A 25054-nucleotide genomic window follows, 5' to 3' on the forward strand; every position below is an offset into this window, starting at 1 on the left:
TCAGCCATCTTTATGTATGATCTATCTTAAACACTAGCAACTTTTTAAAAGAATCCATTCTTTAGTCACAATTGAAATTTTATTTATTATTATTTCTTTTAAACTTACTAGGAGAACCTAAAGGTTAGCTAGCTGTCTTTTACTGCAAATAACTACTAAGTTATTTTTCAACCGTTGTTTTTAAAAACTGGAATAAAAGAAATCTCTTTACTCAATTTATCTGTTTACATTATCACATATAATTGAATGCTACCCCCCCCAAAATAAATAAATAATTGAATGCTACCCATTGATGAATAGCTAATTCAGTGGCTTAGTGTAGAGATTAGAATCTGCCCTGTTAGAGAATATAGTACTGTATTTGAGCTGGTTTGTGTTGGAACCCTGAATAGAAGTTCAATTGCTGGGATAGCAGCCAGTAGCCTTCTGCTAAATGAATTGAGTCCAGATGACTCTTCCAAACCAGTTGTACTTGCTTTCCTATCCAGTTCCACATTCCAGGAAAGTGTTTTTAGTCATTAGGAAGTATATCCACAGTGTACTTTCCATTGACTCCAATATAATTCACCCTGGCTTCAGCAAATACTAAATGCAGTTTTTGCCTCTGGAGACTCCATAATCTTTAAACCACCCAACAACCACTGGACCTGGGTAGATCTAACTGACTCGGCTGAGGTGCCACTTAACCAGCTTCCTCTTAATTCAGTAAACTTATAAATGCCAGCTGCTTAGCAGAGAACTTGCTACACAGGAAGTAAATTTAAGGACTCTGATTCTAATTCACCTTGAAGGGACACCGTGTGACTCAGAAAAAGCTATGTTTCTAGGTTTAATATCAGAATAAATGTTACTTGGTTACACTTTAAACTTACTAATTAATAGACACAAACTTGTATTAAAAAGAAAATAAAACTTGTCATATGTTTTCAAACATAGTAGTACTGAATGACTAGGGATAGAAAAAGGTAAATAGACAATACCAACCAAAAGAAAACTTGGATAATAATTATAATATTAAACAAAATAGAATGTAGGTGAAAAACATGTAGAGGGACAAGAGGAACATTTAATATTGATAAAAGGGAGAGTCTAGGGACACCTGGATGGCTCAGTTGGTAAAGTGTCTGCCTTCGGCTTGGGTCATGATCCCAGGGTCCTGAGATCGAGCCCTGTGTCCCGGGATCTCTGCTCAGCGGGGAGCCTGTTTCTCCCTCTCCCTCTGCCTGCTGCTCCCCCTGTTTGTGCTCTCTCTCTGTCAAATAAATAAAATTTTAAAAATCTTTAAAATAATAATAATTTTAAAAAGGGACGGTCTACCAAGACATACAGCAGTCATGAACTTATGTGCACCTAGCAGACTTCATCTATATAAAGCAAAATTGACAGAGTTAGGGGCCAGATTGAAGACTTTAAAATATCTCATTTAGAAACTGATAGAAAAGTGACAAACAGTAGGAAAAAATAGAAAGATTGAGTGATATCATAGCAGGGTTGATCAGATAGCTATATTGAGAGAGAACCTGCAAAGAATATGTAATTTTTTCAAGCACACATCAAAGAATTATAAAAACTAACCATATATTAAGCCATAAACAAAGTATTAAAAATTCCAGAGCATCAATAATATAGACTACAGATCTTCCTCAACCTGTGATGGGGTTATATCTCATAAATCAAAAATGCATTTAATACATTTAGTCTCTCGAATATCATGTAGCTTAGCCTAGCCTACCTTAAACATTCTCAGAACACCTACATTATAGCCTACCGTTGGGCAAAATCATCTTCTACAAAAAGCCTATTTTATAATAAAGTGTTGAATATCTCATGTAATTTATTGAATACTGTATTGAAAGTGAAAAACAGAATTGTTGTAAAGTACAAAATGGTGTAATTGGTTGCTTGCCCTCGTGACCACATGGCTGACTGGGGCTGCAGCTCATTGCCATTATCCAGCATCACAAGAGAGTATCATACCACATATCACTAGACCAGGAAAAGATCAAAATTCAAAGTACAGTTTCTACAGAATGCATATCACTTTTGCACCATCATAAAGTCAAAAAATCGTAAGTCAAACCATTGTAAGTCAGGGATCATCTGTATGTATACTCTGACACATGCAGTAAAATTAGAAATCAACAATAAAGTTAGCTTGACAGAGAAATATATATTGGAAACAGATAAAAATTGTTCTAAATAATTCTTGAGTTAAAGCACAAATCACAATAAAAATTAGTAAACAAATAGAACTGAACAATTGAAAGCACTTTGTATCATGACTTACTGGGTACAGCTCATTCAGTTCTTTGAGCCTTAAAGGCTTTTATTAGAAAACAAAATAGACATTAAAGAAACTAAGTGATCGGGCGCCTGGGTGGCTCAGTCGGTTAAGCGTCTGCCTTCAGCTCAGGTCATGATCCCAGGGTCCTGGGATCGAGTCCCACATCGGGCTCCCTGCTCAGCGGAGAGCCTGCTTCTCCCTCCCCCTCTGCGTGCCTCTCTGCCTACTTGTGCTCTCTATCTCTCTGTCAAATAAGTAAATAAAATCTTTAAAAAAAAAAGAAACTAAGCAATCCATCCAAGACGCTTAGTTTACACTCAAAGAACGTAAAAGGATGGAAATAACAAGGAAAAGGGCAGAAATTAATAGAGGAAGATAGAAATGATCAACGAAACCAAAAGTGAGTTACTTTTATTTTTCTAATAAAATACACAAGCCTCTTGCAGGCCTGTTGATAAAGGAAATGAGAAAAGGTAACAAAATAAATAACCATAGAATAGAATATAATAAAGTCTTTTAAATTATGAGAATGCTGCTATGTTGAGCCATAAACACAAAAATTAGAAAACTTTGATAAAAATTTTCTAGAAAGGGGTACTTGGGTGGCTCAGTCGGTTAAGCATCTGCCTTCAGCTCAGGTCATGATCCCAGGGTCCTGGGATCAAACCCCACCTCGGGCTCCCAGCTCAGTGGGGAGTCTGCTTCCCCCCCTCCTTCTGCTCCTCCCCCTGTTTGTGTGCACACTCTCTCTCTCTGTCCCTTTCTCTCTCAAATAAATTTTAAAAATCTTTAGAAAAATTTTTTTCTAGAAAAAGCTACCCAAATTTACATAAAAATTAGAAAACCTAGGGGCACCTGGGGTGACTCAGTCATTTAAGCATCTGACTCTTGATTTCTACCCAGATTGTGATCTCAGGGTTGTGAGATTGAGCCCCACATTGGGCTCCATGCTCAGCACGGAATCTGCTTGAGATTCTCTCCCTCTCCCTCTGCCCCTCCCCCTGCTCACGTGTGCTCACTCTCTAAATAAATAAATAAATAAATAAATAAATAAAATCTTAAAAATTTAGAAAACCTATATACAGATTATTCTTTATCAAAATCAGGTGCTAATCACCTGCTGACAAAAAATATATACTAAGATTAATTGAACTTTACCAAAATTTCCAAATACATATTTTTTATCTTTTTTTTTTTTTTTAAGATTTTGTTTATTTATTTGACAGAGGGAGCACAAGCAGGGGGAGCAGTAGGCAGAGGGAGAGGGAAATGCAGGCTCCCTGCAGAGTGGGGGACCTGATGCAGGGTTCAGTCCCAGGACCCCGGGATCATGACCTGAGCCAAAGGCATATGCTTAACCAACTGAGCCACCCAGGCGCCCCTATATATTTTTATCTTAAAGAACTATTTCAGGAAAGAATAACTACACCTCGTAAGGCTGGTATAATCTTGATCAGTGATCAGCAAGCTTTTCTGTAAAGGGCCAGATAGTAAATACTTAGACTTTAAAAGCCATATGGTATCTGTCACAAATATTCAGTTCTGCTGTCATAACATGAATGAGCCCATACACAGTACTTCAGTGAATGAGCACGGCTATGTTCCAGTGCAAGTTTATTTACAAAAATCGATGGCAGGGGTGGGCGCCTGGGTGGCTCAGTCGTTAAGCGTCTGCCTTCGCTCAGGTCATGGTCCCAGGGTCCTGAGATTGGGCCCCACATCGGGCTCCCTGCTCCGCAGGAAGCCTGCTCTCCCTCTCCCACTCCCCCTGCTTATGTTCCCTCTCTTGCTATGTGTCTATCCGTCAAATAAATAAATAAATAAATCTTAAAAAAAAAAAATCAATGGCAGGACAGAGTTGGCCCATGGGTTATAGTTTGCTGACTCCTGATCCTGATAATTAAAAGTAGAAAGGCTGTGGCACCCGGGTGGCTCAGTTGTTCAGCATCTGCCTTTGGCTCAGGTCATGATCCCAGGGTCCTGGGATGGAGCCCCACATCAGGCTCCCTGCTCAGCGGGGAGCCTGCTTCTCCCTCTCCCTCTGCTGCTCCCCCTGCTTGTGCTCTCTCTCTCTCTGTCAAATAAATAAATAAATAAATAAAATCTTTTTTTTTTTTAAGATTTTATTTATTAGAGAGAGAGAGAATGAGAGACAGAGAGCACTAGAGGGAAGAGGGTCAGAGGGAGAAGCAGACCCCCCGCTGAGCAGGGAGCCTGATGTGGGACTTGATCCCGGGACTCCAGGATCATGACCTGAGCTGAAGGCAATTGCTTAACCAACTGAGCCACCCAGGCGCCCATAAATAAAATCTTTAAAAAAAACAGAAAGGAGCAATAAATTCTCACTCGTGAACATGGATATAAAATCCCAAGTAAAAGAAGAGCAAATAGAATCTGAAGCTTTCTCAAAATATCACACAACTAAATTATCCCAAGAATACAAGTCTTAGAAAATATGTTTATGTAATTTACTTCATTAAGAGATTAAAATTAAATTATCATCTCAGTAAATAAGGAAAAATTATTTATTAAAGTTCAGTATCCAGGGGTGCCTAGCTGGATCAGTTGGTGAGCATGTGACTCTTGGTCTTGACGTGACTCATAGGTTGTGAGTTTGAGGCCATGTTGAGGGTATATTGTACTTAAAATAAAAAAAGATCTTTAAAAAATAAAATTCAGTATCCGTTCATCTTGAAAGTTATTAGCAAACTAAAAATAAAAGTTCCTTAACTTCATAGTATGTCTAATAAAACCTACAGTAAGCATCATAGTTTTTAAATCTTCTAAGTATTCCCAGCAGACAGGAAAAAGGCAGTTGTGTTTGCTCTCATGCTACCATTTAATACTGAACTGGGGTCCTAGCCACCGCTGTAAGACAAAAATAAATACAAATTATAAATATTCAAAAGGAAGAAGCAAAATTGTCATTATTTGCAGATGATATAATTATTAACTTAAAAAACAAAGGAACACAACATAAACTGGTAGAACTAGTAAGAGCATTTAGAAAGGTTGCAAACATAAGATTAATACGCAGAATCCAGCATTGTTTCTTTAAAAGCAGTAATTGATTAGAAAATACATAACTTTTTAAAATATAAACCATCCATAGCAACAAAACTAAACTAAAACTAAAATGCCTTGCTATAGACTAATAGAGTACAGGATCTTATAATAAAAATAATAAAAGTTTGGGGCGCCTGGGTAGCTCAATCATTAAAGCGTCTGCCTTCGGCTCAGGTCATGATCCCAGGGTCCTGGGATTGAGCTCGCATCGGGCTCCCTGCTCTGCAGGAAGCCTGCTTCTCCCTCTCCCACCCCCCCTGCTTGTGTTCCCTCTCTCGCTGTGTCTCTATCTGTTAAATAAATAAATAAATAAATAAATTCTTTAAAAAATAATAATAAAAGTTTGAAGGAATCAAAAAGACCTAAGTAAAGGGGGAGATACAGTCTCTTCCCCAATAAGAAGACTATATATTATAAAAATGTGAGTATTTTTAAAATTAATCTAAAAATTCAATAATAAAAATAAACATCCCAAAGGGATTTTTCAGACATCTGAAAAACTGATTTTTGAAATTTATATGGAAGAATAAAGGTACAGAAATGGCTGTGAAGTTTTTGAAAAAGAACAGAGGAGAGAAGGAGACTATTTTTCCATGTATTTGGATAAAGCTGTATTAGTTAAAACCACATGATATTAGTACATAAATTAACAACTAGATTAATAAAACAGAATGATATCTATTGGGTCTATTTTGGAGCCTCCAGACCATTGGCTATTTGGGAATAAATTCCCAAATTAATTTTGGTGGATCATATTATAAAACTCTTCAAACTATTAGAAAAAATGCGGGAGACTGAAAGAATAATAAACAGACAAAAGGAAAAGATAAGTAAAATCAGTAATATCTTATGAAAAATGTTTAGCAAAGGACATCAAAAATTAAAACAGAAATAAGTCAGAGAAAGACAAATACGTATGATTTCACTCATATGTGGAATTAATAACAAAGGGGGAAAAGAGAGAGAGAGAAAACAAAAAACAGACTTGTAACTATACAAACTGATGGTGACCAGAGGGGAGGTGGGCAGGGGGAATGGGTGAAAAAGTGATGGGGATTGAGGAGTGCACTTACGATGAGCAAATACGGAATTGTTGAATCACTATATTGTACACCTGAAACTAATATAACACTGTATGTTAACTATACTGGAACTAACGTTTAAAAACTTAATAAAATTAAAAAAAAAAAAGATAAAAGACAAGTATCAGACTGGGAGCAGAACATATGTTTACCACAGAGGTTAAATATTAAGATATAATTTCTGAAGATCATTATAATGGCCAATAATCAAATAAGAAAAATGGATAAGTAGTGTGAATTCCGAGAAGAAATCTGAATGTCCATTAAACAGGAAAATTTCTCTAACAAAATTATGCAATATAATTTCATACTCATCATGTTGACCTAAAATTTAAGAGGCTGACAACAAAAAACAAATATTCAAGAGGAACAAGAGTGATGGCAACTCGTACATTGCCTGTGTACTTGGAGAATATACCAGGTAGTTATTGCTGTATAACAAGCTGTCCCCAAACTCAGTGGCTTAAATTAGTTAAGTATCGATCGTTACTCACGAGCCCGTGGTCTGCTTCCGGTGTCTACTCCTCAGTAGTAGACTGAGTGGACTATTCCGATGTCTACGGCCCGCTCTGGGTGGAGTAGGCAGCTCTGTCCTCTTAGCTAGGCTCTCCCAGTTTGGAGGTTAGCTGGCTGTAGGCTGCTTTGTAATACCCTCAGCTGAGACAGGTCTTCATCCTTTAGGAGACTAGCTCACATGGCAGTGGCAGAGTTCGAAACTACAAGACCTCTTGAGGCCTGGGCTTGGAACTGGTACACACCATCCTTCTGCATTCTCTTGGCCAAAGCAAGTCACAAGGCCAGCCTCGTAAAGGAGTGGGTAAATAGATCTCTTGATAGGAAGAGCTGTAAAATCACATTTCAAAGGACATGGATACAGGAAGAGGTAGAGAATTGTGGTCATTTCTGCCATTGATGAACTGCATAGAGGAACTTGATAATATGTGGGAAAATTGGAGGTACTTTTAGCCTGTGATTCAGAAATTTGATCTTAAAGAAACTCGCACACATGGTGGATTGTAACAAGAATATCTGCAAGAGAGGTTTTGGGTTTTGGGTTTTGGTTTGGTTTTGGTTTTTGCAGTGTTTTTTATAATAGCAGGACGAAATGTCTACCAACAAGTAAATGGATTAATTGTGGTAAATTCCTAAAGTAGAATACTGTTCAACAACCAAAATGAATTAACTACATGTTTCAATATATCTAAAACTCAGAATCATGATATTGAGGGGACAGGGTTTCAGAAGTTATAATCCTTTTTTTTTAATCGAATAGAGAAACATACAGAAAATACTATTTACCATGAATAGTGAATAGGTATCTAAGTAGTACAAGTATAAAGACATGCAAAAGAATGATAAACACCAAATTCAGGTGAGTAGTTACCTCTGGCAGGGCTGGGGAGTGCACAAGGGGCTTCAGTGGTACCAGTAGTTTTATTTCTTAAAAAACATAATAATAATACATTGGACGCCCGGGTGGCTCAGTTGGTTAAGCGTCGGCTTAGGTCATGATCCCAGGGTCCTGGGATTGAGCCCCACATCAGGCTCCCTGCTCTCATGTTTGTGCTCTCGCACTTGCTGCACTGTCTCTCTCAAATAAATAAATCTTAAAAAAAAATAAATATAAAAAATACACAAAATGGTACATTACTATTTGACAAAGCTGGCTAGTTACTACCTGAATGTTTCTTTTATTATTTTCTTTACTTTTTTGATGTTCGAAATACCTCATTTAAAAAACAAAACAGGGCACCTGGGTGGCTCAGATGGTTAAGCATCTGCCTTCGGCTCAGGTCATGATCCCAGGGTCCTGGGATCGAGTCCCACATCGGGCTCCTGGCTCAGCGGGGAGCCTGCTTCTCCCTCTGACCCTCTCCCCTCTCATGCTGTTTCTCTCTCGCTCGCTCTCTAAAAAATAAATAAAATCTTTGGAAAAAAACAAAAAACAAAACAAAAAAATCTCTGGGATGGGATTTCACTGGACTTAACTATAATGGCTTCCCATCTACTTTATCGTACACTGTGACTGTTTCCTGCTGTTACTTAAGTTTGGCAGGTACCAGAAAGGTATGTGTATTGAAGACCAAAAATTTTTGTTCTTGGGTTTCCTTATTCACATACCTGCATGAGAATTGCTCCCCTGAACCCTTTTTGGGTCTGGGCTTATTTCTTTAATAGAGCAAGCTTTTACACTACAGTTCCCTTGGATGTTCAGAATTGTTGTCCTCTTAGAGCTACCTTCTAAATCAAAGGAAGTAGCAGGAAGTGTTCTGATACAGTACCAGAGTACCTGACTAAAAGCGGCTTCAACCGTATACCGGTTATTTGTCTCACGTAGGAAGCCCAGAGGTTGGACATTACCTCATTGCTTCAGCAGCTCGGCCACCTCAGGACTTTCATTCAGCTTCTCATTGATTCTCTTGCCCTTTCCCTTACGGTCACAAGGTGACTGTAGCAGCTCCAAGTTTCAGGTCCCCACTTGACAAGCAAGGTGTAGGGTTTCTTTTTATGCAGCTCTTTATCATGGTGGGAAATCTTTCCCAAGAGCCCCCAAGAGACACCCTCTCAGAAGCCATTGGTCCAGCACTGGGTCACGGCACGCCCCAACCTGTCACTGCAGAGGGGAACAGAATTCCCTGCGCCATTCCAGGTGTGCCATAGCTCTCACGTGGACAGAAGCTGGGTCTTACTGGTAGCACAGTGGAAGGAGGTATGCCTGTGGGCTAGACATCCATCAGTGTCTGCCAAAATGTCCGCCTTAGAGTAAAAGATAGGTTTTAGAAGGTGATGACCCATTTTGTATCCACTGAGACTAAAACAACACAGCCAGGGTTCTTTGTGGCAGCAGATCATTGTAGGGGCATTCTCAAAGGCCCCTCCATGTCCGTGCCTCTGCGTGAGTCTCGTGTACATAGCGGGAGAGCTTACTAGCAGGAAGGATGGCATCACTGGAGTCTTGCTGGATGGTATTTCCAATCTCAGCAAAATACCCCAAAGGAAAAAAAAATATTTGTGGGTTTTTTTCTTTTTGAAAAGTAGGCGGTTGCTCAAATTATTTTTGTTAACTAGTCTGAAAGTGCTAGAATTGATGTATTATACTTTGAAGGTCAAGGAAGCACTCACCTGCATGTGGTTGAATAATGAAGGGATATATATATATATATATATATATATAGGAATTCTTACTACTACTTAAGATGGGCTTTTAAATAAAGACTACTTCTCTGGATTAGGGGTTTTTGACATATAGACTGAAATTATAACTGCCTTTATATGATTTGGAAGAGAACAGGTCCATCCTAGCACCCTGACTACACCAAACTTCCATTTACCCTGAATCAAATCTTATCCCAAAATGTCTGAGCCAGCTATCTGTCCGATGTGACCCTGACACCTACCCCGACCCACATGCAAGAATCATGTGAGAGACAAAAATAACTCTGTCCTGTTGCCTGTGGCAGCAGTTGAGAGGGAGCTAGCTCAAAGCTAATTGGGCTGTGGAGAAGCATGAAAACTTAAAATGGTCACAGTGAACTCTCTCTTGGAGGGCCTTTGCCTCTGAGGAATCTTCCTCTTGATTGGCACTATGACTTTAAAGAACAGAAATCTTCTTACTAAAGAGGCACGTCCTCCTAAGAAATTTAGAAACTGGTAAATAAAAGAATATTTCTTTGCTTTTCACCATAGGCTCATTGGCAGGATCACCTTAGATAGAATTCTCTAAAGTAGATCCCCTAAATATTGGTATAAAACTTAAAGACACTGAGACAGACAAAGCTGTTGTTAATTTCTACAACTTGAAGCTTAATTAGAAGTGAAAATAAATGCCACTAAAATTTCTTTGTACAGATGGCAGCATTATTTAAATTACACAAGACTTTATAAGAAGGCATCTATTTTATTTTTTGAAGATTTTATTTATTTACTAGAGAGAGAGCGTGAGCGGGGTGAAGGGCAGAAGGAGCAGCAGGCTGAGCAGGGAGCCCTGGGGCTCCATGTCATGACCCAAGCCGAAGGCGGATGCTCAACCGACTGAGCCACCCAGGCGCCCCAGAATGCATCTATTTTATATATATATATATTTTTTAAGATTTTATTTATTTATTTGACAGAGAGACACAGCGAGAGAGGGAACACAAGCAGCGGGAGTGGGAGAGGGAGAAGCAGGCTTCCCGCCGAGCAGGGAGCCCAATGCGGGGCTCAATCCCAGGACCCTGGGATCATGACCTGAGCCGAAGGCAGACGCTTAATGACTGAGCCACCCAGGCGCCCCCAGAATGCATCTATTTTATAAAGAAAAATGCTTTTATGCTTTTCCCAACTGCCTCTATTAGAGTAAATCATAGGTATATGTTGATGTTGAATGCAGAAAACACCATTATTAAACAAAAGTTTTAAATTATATTGAGCTGTCATAATATTAAGTTAATTGCGCCCTTAAAAATTGGAGATTGGGGCGCCTGGGTGGCTCAGGCAGTTAAGCGTCCGACTCTTGATTTTGGCTCAGGTCGTGATTTCAGGGTCATGAGATCGAGCCCTGTGTCAGGCTCTGAGCTTAGTGCGGAGTCTGCTTGTCCCTTGTCCCTCTCCTCCTGCTCCTCCCCCCCCCCGCCCCCATGAGTACACACTCTCTCAAATAAATAAATAAAATCTTTAAAAAAAAAATTGGAGATCAATTTCTTTTCTAAACTTTTGGTTTCTTTAAGAAAAAAAAATTAATTGAACAGTTAAAACTGCTAAAGAGAACTCTTCTCTACTTTGCAGGAGAGAAATGTGAGTGATAGCCTCTATGAACCTCTGTGAATCTCCTTACCTCCCTCCCTCCCCACCAACCTGACAGCCCTGCTCCTAGGCCCTGTCGGTGGGGACCACAGGCCAGAGCACAGGTGCCACATCTCAGGAGTTGATCTGAGTGTTCAGGCTGCCAAGGTCAGGGTACAGAATTGGTTTTCTAGTCCAGGCTGACCTGCCAGCTCATCCTGCTTGTTCAGGCAGCTACATTGGTTAATTCACCAAGTATAATCTAACTAGTCTTAGCTGGCCATGGAGTGTAGTTATCTCTAAAAATGTAGAGAATCAATTTAGGGGCCTGGCTGGCTCGGTCAGTGGACTGTGTGGCTCTTGATCTTGGGGTCATGAATTCAAGCCCCACATTGGGTGTAGAGATTACTTAAAAAAATAAATTCAAAAAAAATTTTTTTAAATACAGAGAATTAGTTGGGGCACCTGGGTGGCTCAGTCATTAAGCGTCTGCCTTCGGCTCAGGTCATGATCCCAGGGTCCTGGGATCGAGCCCCGCATCAGGCTCCAGGGAGCCTGGTTCTCTCACTCCCCCTCCCCCTGCTTGTGTTCCTTCTCTCGCTGGGTCTCTCTCTGTCAAATAAATAAATAAAATCTTTAAAAAATAAATATAGAGAATCAGTTTATTATTTTTTTTTAAGATTTTATTTATTTATTTGACAGAGAGAGAGGCAGCGAGAGAGGGAACACAAGCAGGGGCAGAGGGAGAGGGAGAAGCAGACTCTTCACTGAGCAGGCAGCCCGATGCGGGCTCTATCCTAGGACCCTGGGATCATGACCCGAGCCAAAGGCAGACACTTAACAACTGAGCCACCCAGGTGCCCCAAGAATCAGTTTAAATAAGAAAAGGTAAACATTTCCATTTGAGTAGACCCAAAAGCCCCATGGGGGAAAGAATGGATGGGAAATGAACAGGCATGTTGGCAAGAGAAAGGAAAAGAATTCTTGGACAGATAATTATCAAAAATTAATTTCAAAATATAGCTCACCCAGGAGTCTAGGCCTATAAATCAACCTTTATTTTAAATATCTCTAAAGAACTTTTAGAGTACTTATTTTAAAATTGTGTTCGGGCACCTGGGTGGCTCAGTCGTTAAGCGTCTGCCTTTGGCTCAGGTCATGATCCCAGGGTCCTGGGATCGAGTCCCACATCGGGCTCCCTCCTCGACGGGAAGCCTGCTTCTCCCTCTCCCACTCCCGCTGCTCGTGTTCCTGCTCTTGCTATCTCTGTCTCTGTCAAATAAATAAATAAAATATTTTTAATAAATAAATAAATAAATAAAAATAAAATTGTGTTCATTCTGTATAAACTTAATGAGTACCTATTGTCTTTAGAAAGTATTTTTGTCTTAATTTTTAGTTTATTACAAATTTAGTTATTACAGATTACATGGCAGTGGTAATAGAAAACAAGTTACAGCATTTCCCAGGCATTTTCAGAAAATCATCCTTCCCTCGCCTCTCCCCACTTCTAGCAGGGACAGATATAAAATATAAAAAGCAAAAGCTAAAAAGACACAGCCTGACCCAAAGCAAGGTGGGTGGCATCTCCATAGATCAGAAACAGGGTAGAATTGCTGAATGTCATGGGAAGGCCGCTGCCTGCCCAGCCTTGTGTGGCTAGTGTTCGGACCCTTGGAGTAGCGGGAGCCCAGGTTCCCAGTGGAAAGGATACCAGGGGCTGAGACTTTTAGAAAGATGTGGGCTTAGGTAGGGAGAGGACACAGATGCAGTGCACAATAAAAGATGGAGCCAAACCACCCCCTGATTCCATGGCTCTGCCTGCAGTATTCTCTGTATCACCTTGGTGGGAGCCTCACAAGTAAGCCCTTCACCAACTGGAACATGAATTTACTTCAGATGAAATGAATTTTATAGCATGGCCTGACAAGGAACTTAAATATGTTCAAGATGTTCAAAAGTAAATGAAGGAATAACTTTTAATTTAAAAGAACAAAAAATCATGGAAACAAGGCATACATAATGGAAACAGATATGTGAAGAACAGGTAGAAATGAAAAATGTCAAATGACTAGAGATGGGATAGCCCTAGTTTTGGTAGGCTGAAAAGAAAATCAATTGGAATAAACTGAAAAATGTGCCTGTGATTCATCAGAAAGACACAGATCTAAAAAAAAAATAAATAAAAAATACCAAAGGGCCGATGGGAGATACGGAGTATATGCTTGAAGGTCTAACCACTGTATGAAGTTGTCTCTTCCCAGTCACTCACTGTCCATCACATCATTCTGTGCATCTCTGTCAATACTTGTCACCACGTTTATGTACTTGTTAACGTATGCCTTCCTGAGGTGCTTCTACAAGGTGCTGAGCTCTGTTTTGGGCATACTGTATACAGAAAAGCCAAGAACGAGTCAGATAAGGATCTTGCTTTCTTGGATCTTGTGTTCTAGCCTATTCATCACTATACCTCTGACACATATTAGGCAGTCAGTGTATTTGTTGAATGAATGAATGAATGAGTGAATGAAGTAATTAATACCTCAAAATATCTTCTGTGTGGCTTCATGGCCTTGATTACCTGCTATGTTTGGCCGGCATTGCAGGAGTGAGAGAGACGGGGAGGAGATGAGAGAAATCCTCCTTCCCCAGAGCACACTCTGCTGTTACCAGTCTGTGATGCTCAGGAAATAGTGGTGTGACCTCCTTAGACCTAGAGTCCTCCTAAGGTGTTCCTCTTGGGTTGTGATTGATAATGAGACCAGCAATATAAACAATATTAATGCGCTAATTTTTCTTCTTCATTTTTCAGGCTGGAGTAAAAGGGACATTGGGAAGATTAGTTGGAATTTTTGAGGTAAGCCTGTTAAAATCTTCGGTGCAATTGGAATCATATTAGTAACCATGTAATATAAATATGTATATCTTTGTCTGAGTCCTTTCGAGCTGCTATAACAAAACTGAGTGGCTTATAAACAATAGAAATGGATTTCTCACAGTTCTGGAGACTAGGAAGTCCAAGATCAAGGCACCAGCAGATTCAGTGTCTGGTGAGGACCCACTTCCTGGTTCATAGTTACAAGTTTCTCCTGCTATCCAAAAGTAGAGTGTTTGTAGGAAACCTTTTGTAAGTCAAAATGGTAGAAAGTGAAGAAGCAATTAATTTATGTGGACATTTTTTTTAGCATTTCCAAAACCAAAAAATAACCTCTCTCAGGCTTTTCGGAAACCTCAGGATACATGTTGTTAACGGATGCATGAAATAAGTCAAGCTAAAGCACAGGTGTGCAGAGCCCCAGTTCATGGCTTTGGCGGCTCGATGAGGAAGTGCTGGTGTAGTTCCCGGGGAAGGAGTCTGGCCGGAGCGCGCCCGCTGCTCCACGCGAGCACTGCCTCTGTGATGGCTCACTGCGCCAGAAATGCCCAAGGCTCCTTTTCCTTTCCCCTTTTTTTTTTTTTTTTTAGAAACGCAAGTTCCTCTTAGGATTTCTTTCGGTTAGCAAAAACAGGTACTGATGTAGGTCTTTCGTAAAAGTGAAGTGGCTTACCTAGAGCTCTTGAAAAGCCAGGGGTACTTGTAGCTGTTTCTCTCTGTGTTCTCACAAGGCAAAGGGGGGTGGTCGCTCACTGGGGCCTCTCTTATCAGCTGCCAACCCCATTCCCAAGAGTCAGCCCTTCTCAACCCAATCAGCTGCCAGAGGCCCCACCTCCTAATACTCTCCCACTGGGAGTTAGGATTTCAACATCCGAATTGTGGGGGGGAATAAACATTCAGTCCATTGCGGTCCTAATCTGGGGTAGACGCCATCTTTGTTTCACTGAGTTTTCAAAACAAAGCAGCGCTGGCAGAGAATAGCTTACTTTCTTTTTTAAAGTCCCATAGTCTCCTCCAGACAAATAGAATTATTTGTAAGTACAGGCATTACCTCAGAGATATTGTGAGTGCAGTTCCAGACCACTGCAATAGAGCAAATATTGCAATAAAGCTAGTCAAATGTTTCTTTGATTTTTGTCAGTGCATATGAAAGTTATATTTATACTGTATTGTAGTCTCTGAATATATACTTACGATGTCTGTATTACTGTCTATGCCTTAATTTAAAAATGCTTTATTGCTAAAAAACGCTAACCATCATGAGCTTTTTGCTGGTGAAGGGTATTGCCTCCGTGTTGATGGCTGCTGACTGATCAGGGTCATGGTTGCTGAGAATTGGGGTGGCTGTGGCAATTTCTTAAAATAAGAAGGTTTGCTGCCCCGATCGACTCTCCCTTTCATGAACAGTTTTTCTGTAGCAAACGATGTTGTTTGATAGCATTTTACCCACAGTACGACTTCTTTCAAAATTGGGAGTCCATCCTCTCAAACCCTACCGCTGCTTTATCAACTACGATTATGGAGTATTCTAAATCTTCTATTGTCACTTCAACAGTCTTCACAGAATCTTCACCAGGGGTAGACTCCATCTCAAGAAACCACTTTCTGTCCTCATCCGTAAGAAGCAGCTCCTCATTTCTTCAGGTTTTATCATGAGATTGCAGCAATTCAGTCCCATCTTCAGGCTCCACTTCTTTTTCTTTCTTTCTTTTTCTTTCTTTCTTTCTTTCTTTTTCTTTTCGTTTCTTTTCTTTTCTTCTCTTTTCTTTTCTTTTTTCTTTCATAGCACAAGCACAGGGCGGGTGGAGGGAGAGACAGAGAAGGAGAGAATTTTAAGCAGACTCCGGGCTGAGCATGGAGCCCGGTGCAGGGCTCAATCTCACGACCCTGAGATCATGACCCGAGCCGAAACCAAGAGTTGGGTGCTTAACTGACTGCAGGTTCCACTGATTCTACTTCTCTTGCTATTTCTGCCACATCTGCAGTTTCTTCCTCCACTCAAGTCTTGAATCCCTCAAAGTCCTTCACGAGGGTTGGAGTCAACTTCTTCCAAACTCCTGTTCATGTTGATATTCTTTACCTTTTTCCATAAATCACCACTATTCTTAATGGCATCTAGAATGGCGAATCCTTTCCAAAAGGTTTTCAATGGACTTTGCCCAGATCCGTCAGAGGAATTGCTATCTCTGGCAGCTGTAGCCTTATGAAGTGCATTTCTTAAATAGTAAGACTTGCAAGTTGGAATGACTCTTTGATCCATGGTCTGTGGAATGGCCGTTATGTTAGCAGCATGAAAACATTCATCTCGTTGTCCATCTCCATCAGAGCTCTTGGGTGACAAGGGACACTGTCAATGCACAGTCATATTTTGAAAGGAATCTTTTCTTCTGAACAATAGATCTCAACAGTGGGCTTTAAATATTCAGTAAACCATGTTGGAAACAGATGTGCTGTCATTCCCATTTATAAGAGCACAGGCAGAGTCAATTTAGCTTTATTCTTGAGGACCCTAGGATTTTTGGAATGGTCATTGAGCACTGGCTTCAACTTCTAAGTCACCAGCTGCCCCTAACCAGAGAGTCACTCTGTCCTTTGAAGCTTGGAAGCCAGGCACTGACCTCTCTAACTATGAAAGTCCTAGATGGCATCTTCTTCCGATAGAAGGCTGTTTCATCTTACACTGAAAATCTGTTGTTTCATGTAGCCCCCACCACGGATGATCTGAGCTAGATCTCCTGGAGAACTCGCTGCAGCTTCTCCACCGGCACCTGCTGCTCCTTCTTGCACTTTTGTGTTATGGAGACGGCTTCTTTCCTTAACCTTCATGAACCCACCTCTGCTCGCTTCACACTTTTCTCCTGCGACTTCCCCACCTCTCTCAGCCTTCATAGAATTGAAGAGAGCAAGGGCCTTGCTCTGGGACAGGCTCTGGCTTAAGGGAAGGTTGTGACTGGCTTGATCTTCTATCCAGACCACTCAAACGTTCTCCATATCAGCAGTAAGGCTGTTTCGCTTTCTTGTCATGCATGCGTTCACTGGAGTAGAACTTTCAATTGCCTTCAAGAACTTTTCCTTTGCATTCACAAATTGGCTAACTGGTTCGAGAGGCCTAGCTTTCAACCTGTCTTGGCTTTCAGCATGCCTTCCTCACTAAGCTTAATCATTGCTAGCTTTTGATTTAAAGGGAGAGTAGGAGATGTGCAACTCTTTCCCTCACTTGAACATTTAGAGGCCACTGTAGGGTTATTAATTGGCCTAATCTTTTTTTATAAGTTTTTTTTTAAGATTTATTTATTTGAGAGAGAGATAGAGGAGCAGGAGCAGGGGGAGCAGCAGAGGGAGAGGGAGAAGCAGACTCCCTGCCAAGCAGGGAGCCCAAAGCGGGACTTGATCCTAGGACCCTGAGACTACAACCTAGCCAAAGGCAGACGCTTAACCAACTGAGCTACACAAGCGCTCATAACTATGCGTTGGCATAATCTTTTTTTTTTAATATATATTTTTTTAAGATTTTATTTATTTATTCATGAGAGAGAGAGAAAGAAGCAGAGGGAGAAGCAGGCTCTCAAGGAGCAGGGAGCCCGATGCAGGACTCGTTCCCAGGACCCTGGGATCATGACCTGAGCTGAAGGCAGACGCTTAACCATCTGAGCCACCCAGGCGCCCTGCATTGGCCTAATCTTAATTTTGTTGTGTCTCAGGGAATAGGGAGAATGACAGCGAGAGACGGGAATGGCTGGTCAGTGGAATTTATTGATTAAGTTTGCTGTCTTATATGGGCGTCCTTTGTGGCACCCTAAAAAAATCACAATAGTAACATCAACAGGGGCGCCTGGGTGGCTCAGTCATTAAGCGTAGAGGCTGGGTAGAGGTTTGGAGGAAGGTGGAAGGAAGTGAGAAATGGGGAAATAAAGATGAGGAAAGTTAGTAGAAGGGGAGATGCACCCGATAATCAGCTTGCTGGCATTGATGGAACCTCCACCCACCCACAGCCTCTTCTCTTTCTTGTGTTCTAGCGAGTTACATTTACTTGGTGCCTTTTTCTTGAGAGGTCACAAACTTCCGTCTCACAGCCTTCCTGTGAAGTTGTATTTAGGGAAAGGGGAACGAAAAAAGAGATTAAAGTTTGGGCTTTAGAAGGCCAGCCAAAGAGCACAACCTTAAATGCAAATGCGGCATGTTTTAAATAGGCCATCTGGCGCTATTCCATGTATGATTGTAGGATGATTAAAAGTAAAAGGAATGCTTGTGTCTGAGCTCTCTGGACATATGACTAAGAGTGTGTTTCACTCAAGTAATCTCAGCTCTTTAAGGGAAAGCTCTTCCTCTGTCCTTCTCTCTTTGCCCTTCAGAACCAGGAGAGGAAGCACAGAACGTATGTCTATGTGCTCATTGTCACAGAAGTGCTGGAAGACTGGGAAGATTCAGTTAACATTGGTAAGTTGTCCCCAGATAGCCTCCAAAGTGCTCCCCACCACGGGCCCTTGCCACGCCACAGGTCATGACCCAGACCCAGAAACGAGCCTGATGAAAGAAACCATAGAAGGGTATGTTTAATGAAACAAGCATGTCCATTTTGAACTTCTGAAAGTAGTGTTTTGAAATGTTCAAAAGGAAGCTGAAGGTGGATACCTGGTCAACAAATAGAAACATGCAGATAAAAATAAGAAAGGTGGTTTCTGAAGCTGAATTGGACCCTCCACAGCAGATACTGACCCTCCTCCACAATGGCCACGAAACCCCAGCTGGGAGCAGGACCTTGGCTGTTCCTTGTGATGCTTATTCATATTGTTGGAGAAAGCTGCTGGTTTGGTGGGGTGAGCTGCTCCCTCCAGAGTAGTGGGAGCAGTTTCCAGTTACATCCATACTCCCCTTCGGGTGCCCCTCCCTTTCTCCTGAGGAGCCATTCTCTTTGATCTCTCAGATCACTGTTGGGTGTGTGTCTTTGGAACTAAAAACTTAGGTGATTTAATGGTCGGTTCCTGGTTTAATCTTTTGCCTCTGAAGGATAGCATATTCTAGAAAAGTGTAATATTTAAAAACCAGTTATAAATCGGCAAACAGATAAAATCCAATTGCTGAAATGTCTCCCTTTATTGTGCGTATGTGCTTTGTCACCATGCCCCTCACACTGCTGGTCTGAGCATTTCATGGCCCTTCGGCTTTTAACGGCCTTGTATGTGGTAAGAATGCAATATGCTTAAGTAAATAAATTCAGTAGGGGTTTATTAAAAATAGCCTCCTTGACAGCCAGTGCTAGGGCTTAAAAAGGAGACAGAGATGAGTGTGGCATGGCCCTGTCCTCAGAGCACTCTGTCAGGCGGGAGTCACACACTTGTGATACGAATTTTCAAGGTACCATTGCTTTATTAATATCCAACAAGCCTTTCACCTTCTACTACTTCCGAGAATTGAAATATTGAAATAATCTAAAATACGGAGAATAAGCCTATGAGCCTTCCTTCAGATGAGCCTCTTTCAGGTGGAAATTGGCTTTTAAACGTATGCCTCAGTGAAGGATAAGTGATCTGAGGTACATTCATCTGACAGAATGTTGCACAGCTGTTAAGCACGGACTTCTGAAAGCTAATATAGCATGGCAAAGGGCTTGTGAATTGGTGTTGGTGAATGAAAAAAGCAGCGTACAGACTTACATGTACAGTTAGAGCGACATTAAAATAGGAATTTGAAATGAAAACAAAAATGAGGTACTCGTTTTCACCTAAAGAATTGGCAATGACAGAGGAAAAGGTAGCAGTGCTGACGGGGAGGGTAGTGAGAACGACATTCCAGCACACACAAGCAGGACTGGGGATTGGGATGGCCCTTCTGAAAAGCAGTTTGGCATTATATAACACGAGGCTTTAGAGTTCAAATGTTTTATTCCTATAATCTCAGTTCTAGGCCTCTTCTGGGAGGTTAAAAGAAAGAATAAAACAGATAAAGGTTTTTGGTTGTTTTTTTGGGGTTTTTTGTGTGTTTTTTTGAAGAGCAAAAGTGCTGGGGGTGTGGGGGAGAAGGGAGGAAAGAAAATCCTAAGCAGGCTCCATGCCCAGCACAGAGCCCAGACGCAGGGCGCGATCTCACAACCCTGAGATCGTGACCTGAGCTAAAATCAAGATTCAGACGCTCTACCGCCTGAGCCCTCCAAGCACCCTGCATATTTTTTTATAACACAGACAAGCACTTAAGAAACAATGTGAAGTAAAAAAAGAAGCAATAATAGTAATACTAATAAGCAAACTCTTACAGCATATACTATGTGCCAGGTATCATTCAAATATCTTACGTATTAATCCTCACAGCAGACTTGTGAGATAGGTACTATTTATTATCTCTACAGATGAGGAAGGTGGGGCACAGCTCAGTACCTAGTTAGTAACCTGCCCCAAACTGACCGTTCATTAGAGCCAGTGATGAGATTGGAGCCTAGCATGTTAGCTCCAGCATCCGAAAGCATGATCCCAGTGATAGTTGTTCAGTGCAGTGTCTTTTTCAGATACGATGAAAGAAAAGCAAAGACAAGAAGGTATTGAGAGTAGTCATTTCTGGTTTCTTATGTTGTGGGTAATTATATTCTTTATACTTTCTTCCATTTTCCTAATGTTAAGCAATGATCTTTTATTATAAGAGAAAAAATAAAGGATTTTAAAAAAATTGAAAAACAAGTAAGAAAACAGACTGAGAAGTTAATAGGGATGGTGTTATTTTTATTTTTTTTATTTTTTATTTTTTATTTTTATTTTTTATTTTTATTTTTTTTTTAAGATTTTATTTATTTGACAGAGAGAGACACAGCGAGAGAGAGAACACAAGCAGGGGGAGTGGGAGAGGGAGAAGCAGGCTTCCCGCCGAGCAGGGAGCCCGATGCGGGGCTCGATCCCAGGACCCTGGGATCATGACCTGAGCCGAAGGCAGACGCTTAACGACTGAGCCACCCAGGTGCCCCTATTTTTTATTTTTTAAAGATTTTATTTATTTATTTGACAGAGAGAGGCACAGCGAGAGAGGGAACACAAGCAGGGGGAGTGGGAGATGGAGAAGCAGGCTTCCCGCCGAGCAGGGAGCCCGATGTGGGGCTCGATCCCAGGACCCTGAGATCATGACCTGAGCCAAAGGCAGACACTTAACGACTGAGCCACCCAGGCGCCCCGGGATGGTGTCATTTTTAAAAATATTTTGTATCTGTGGGGCGCCTGGGTGGCTCAGTTGGTTGGGCGGCTGCCTTCGGCTCAGGTCATGATCCTGGAGTCCCTGGATCGAGTCCCGCATCAGGCTCCCTGCTCGGCAGGGAGTCGGCTTCTCCCTCTGACCCTCCCCCGCCTCATGTGCTCTCTCTCTCTCTCTCTCTCAAATAAATAAATAAATAAATAAATCTTTAAAAAAATTATTTTGTATCTGTGGATATATAACTCTTAAAATTCTGGAATAAATGATTATAAGGCAGCCATCCTCGTAATTCTGGAAGCCGACGCTCGTGTTGATTTGTGCAGAAGAGGGGGTGCTGGCTGGGCTTCAGGTGTATACATGCAAGCCGGGCAAGGCCCAGAGGCCCGGGAACGCAAGAGGAGACCAGGAGCACTGGTTCTCTCTGGAGGGCGGGTTTCACACGATTCACTTCTCAGATGTCTTCCCTATCTCCTGCATCGGACATCTGTATGGCATTTGAAGCATATACTCTTGTAAGGAAAGAAAGTGAGTAAAAATACCTTTATGATGCACGGTTTTAAAGTCTTGATAACGGTTGCTTTTCTGTTTTCATCAACCCTTTCTTCCAAGTTGAAGATCAGAAACCTGCGGCTGCTTCCCTTTTGTCCTCATTTCTTCTTCTCTCTGCCCCCACAGGAAGGAAGAGGGAATGGTTTAAAATAGAAGATGCCATAAAAGTGCTGCAGTATCACAAACCAGTGCAGGCGTCGTATTTTGAAACGTTGAGGCAAGGCTACTCAGCCAACAATGGCACCCCAGTCGTGGCCACCACGTACTCGGTTTCTTCCCAGAGCTCGATGCCAGGCATCAGATGACTGAAGACTTCGCATAAGAGGAATGGAAATTGGAAACTAGACTGGAGTGCAGATCTTCCCTCCCTTGCTCTTTTCACCTCTCCTCACAGGCCTCCTCTCCAAATAAGGCATGATGGGCAGCAGAGAAAGGGGTTCTTGATGGTGTTGCTGTTTGGTGTTAAGTGATGGGCTTTTTCTTCTCTTTTTATGGAGGGGGTGGGGGGTGGGAATGTAATTTGTAAGTACTTTTGTGCATGATCGGTCCCTCCCTTTTCACACCCCTGCAGTTGTCTAGAGAGACAGACAGCCTTCCCTCTGCCTTGGATTCTGAAGTGTTCCTGTTTGTCTCACCCCAGCCCTGGCCAGACGTTTTTCCTTTGATTTTTAATTTTTTTTTTTATTAAAAGATACCAATATGAGATGAAACCTTTCAAGAATTTGTCCTATAATGCGCTGTTCAGTCCAGGAGGTTGGTCACTTCCGCTGCAGGATACATTTATCTACACATTATATACTGGGCATATAATATGTAAATAAATGACTTTTAGAAGAGGAATTTAACTGTTTAATTTTTCAAGGTTTTTGTTTTGTTTTTTAAATTTGGGGTGTTTCTGAAATGGAGAGCCTCGCAGTTAATTTCCCTTTTTTTTTTTTTGATGCTAGTGGCTAGGTAAGTTTCCCTGTCTTCTCCCTTTCCCCAGTCACTGATTGTAGTTATGTAGGGTACGGAAAGAGTTTAGCTGCCTTCATAGCGCTCCCAGGACTAATGGCCTTCTCGAAGCTGTGTTCCCATGCCAAGAAAGACACAGGAAGAAACCTATTTTCTTTTTATTACCGAGCCAGGAGCAAATGGCCTCAGCTCAGACCTGGAGAAACAATGATAGAAATTGAATTCCTCCCTACGTGTTGACAGTAGGGATTTGAACTGGATTCTTGGGATTGCTATCTAAAAAACTGGAGCATCAAGCACTGTTTCTGTCCTGCAGCTTGGAATTTTTTTCCATAATGCTACTTACCGCTGACAGTGGCCTCTCTCCTTGTGCATCCATGCCTTACACCGCGCTGCACTGGACATTGTCCTTGTGCGGAAACATCTGGCTGGCCTGGGCCAGTGCAGGTGTATGGTCCCATCCCCATCCTGGGTGACCATGTTAAGTTCCCAAAAAGTACACAGGAGGAAAATTCAGGTGTCTGCTTATCTTTGCAATGTGACAGCATTTGGAATTGCACCATGGAGCATGCTCAAAAATAGTAAATTTGTCTCCTGCTGAGACGCAAAAGGTCCATCTTCTGCTGAGAAGTGGTATGAGAGAATGCTCGGTCCTTGACTAGAACAGCGACATCATGCATTGGCTCACTGCAAACTGTCGCGTTGGTTTTTGATACAGGCTTCTTGCTGGCTTCATTTGCCAGTTGTGTTGTTTAGTTGGGAAGTAAGCAGAAAAGGGTCTTGAGATCAAGGGGTGGGTCTAGGAGGGGGACACTGGTCGATCCCTGGCTTAGGACAGTGCTCTTGGTGGCATCTCCTTTGTCAAAACATAGCCAAGATGTGAAATTAAAATCATAGTTCTCTTTATTTAAAAATTCTAATAAATACTCAAACTTTGAAAAGCTTTCACTCTTCCCTCCCACTAAAAGTGATGTATATATACATACATATAAGAGATGTAGGCCTGTGTCATTCAGTGTTCAACATTTTGGGGGGAAAATCTTTCGGTGAACTTAAAATTTTGCTGTCTGCTCTCAGTTTGTATCTTCTCTCCCAGTCTTGAGACACAGAATCAACAAGGAGTGCTCACAGTTTGCCTAGGATACTGTCCTACCTCTAGGAAAGGAATTCTGTCCCTAAGTAAGGGTCCCAGTGGACAGAAACAGCACCATGGGATTTGCTTCTAAATACCAACTCACTGTTCACATGGCCTACTCAGAAATGAACATACTGCTGCTTGTTGCCTGATTGAGAGCAGTCTGAGTTTCTGTCCATATAAGTAAAGGAGAAAAGGTAATAAATTCAATCAAGCACTAAGTGGAATCCAAAAAACACATTCTTCCACCTAAATTCTACCTTTATGATATGGATTGAAAGTACTTTGCAGGAAAACAGACAGGACTCCTGAAAAGAGAAATGCAGTGGTAATAGTAATTTGTGCATTTTTTCATGATCTAGAGATGTTTTTACTGGGCTGGTGTCACAACACATTACCCTCCTGAGTCCAGTTTGGGTTGATGTTGGCGTCTTTGGGTCAGGAAAGTGAACTGTGCCAAGAAGTATTTTTCAGTGACATGAATGGATCCTGTTAATGCTGTTAACTGGGGAGATTGTGCTGATGCTTTCTTAACTGACAAAAAGAGGCTTTGTCCAACACCAGAATTGCTGAAACTGGTGCTATTTTCTGTTGCAGTGGGATCCTGATGAGCAGGGATTGGTGTTTCTCCCTCCCTGGCACCATTAACACCATGGCTGTCTTCACTGGTGTGTAGTCATAGCCCTTCTGTGATAGATTACTCAGAGCCCTGGTTGCAGTGGCCGTTACCCTCTCCACAGAAAGCAAGGAGAAAACAGAAGAAAGCACAAAAATGATCCCACTCGCAGAGTCTTTCTGGGACACTGCTTTGCCGTGAATTCTGCAAGTACTCACTTTATTCGGGCTTGACACAAACAGCTTTTTGTGTACAGCGCAGATATAAAGTCTCACAGTGAATTTGCCCGTCCTAGACTCTGGTTTATTACTAGGGCATCCATCACAGTCCACCCTGCTCAGGATAGAGAAAGACAGCATTGGCTATTTTAAAATTAACTTTGTTTTTAGTTTATCAATTTGCAGCCACTGGGGAAGCATCAGTGAGGTCATGCCATATCTTTTTGGACTTAGGACTGTGTGTGTGTGTGTGTGTGTGTGTGTGAGAGAGAGAGAGAGAGAGAGAAGGGCTACGAGGGGTCAGCTGTATTCGATTTTTTTTGTAGCCTTCCAGAATGGTGCAG

At 41.5% G+C, this 25054-nt stretch overlaps 1 protein-coding gene across 1 annotated transcript in view; it reads left to right on the plus strand.

Moving 5' to 3' along the window:
• Positions 1 to 22497, plus strand: part of LOC110575661 (diphosphoinositol polyphosphate phosphohydrolase 1) — a 117163-nt gene extending 94666 nt beyond the window's left edge. The window contains exons 3-5 of the mRNA XM_021684655.2: positions 14006 to 14050; positions 18421 to 18505; positions 21914 to 22497. Coding sequence (XP_021540330.1) covers positions 14006 to 14050; positions 18421 to 18505; positions 21914 to 22092 — 309 coding nt within the window. The 3' untranslated portion in view covers positions 22093 to 22497. The remainder of the gene's footprint in view (positions 1 to 14005; positions 14051 to 18420; positions 18506 to 21913) is intronic.
• The last annotated feature ends 2557 nt before the right edge of the window (positions 22498 to 25054 follow it).

This window comes from Neomonachus schauinslandi, chromosome 8, assembly GCF_002201575.2.
Source record: "Neomonachus schauinslandi chromosome 8, ASM220157v2, whole genome shotgun sequence".
Taxonomy (NCBI): Eukaryota; Metazoa; Chordata; class Mammalia; order Carnivora; family Phocidae; genus Neomonachus; species Neomonachus schauinslandi.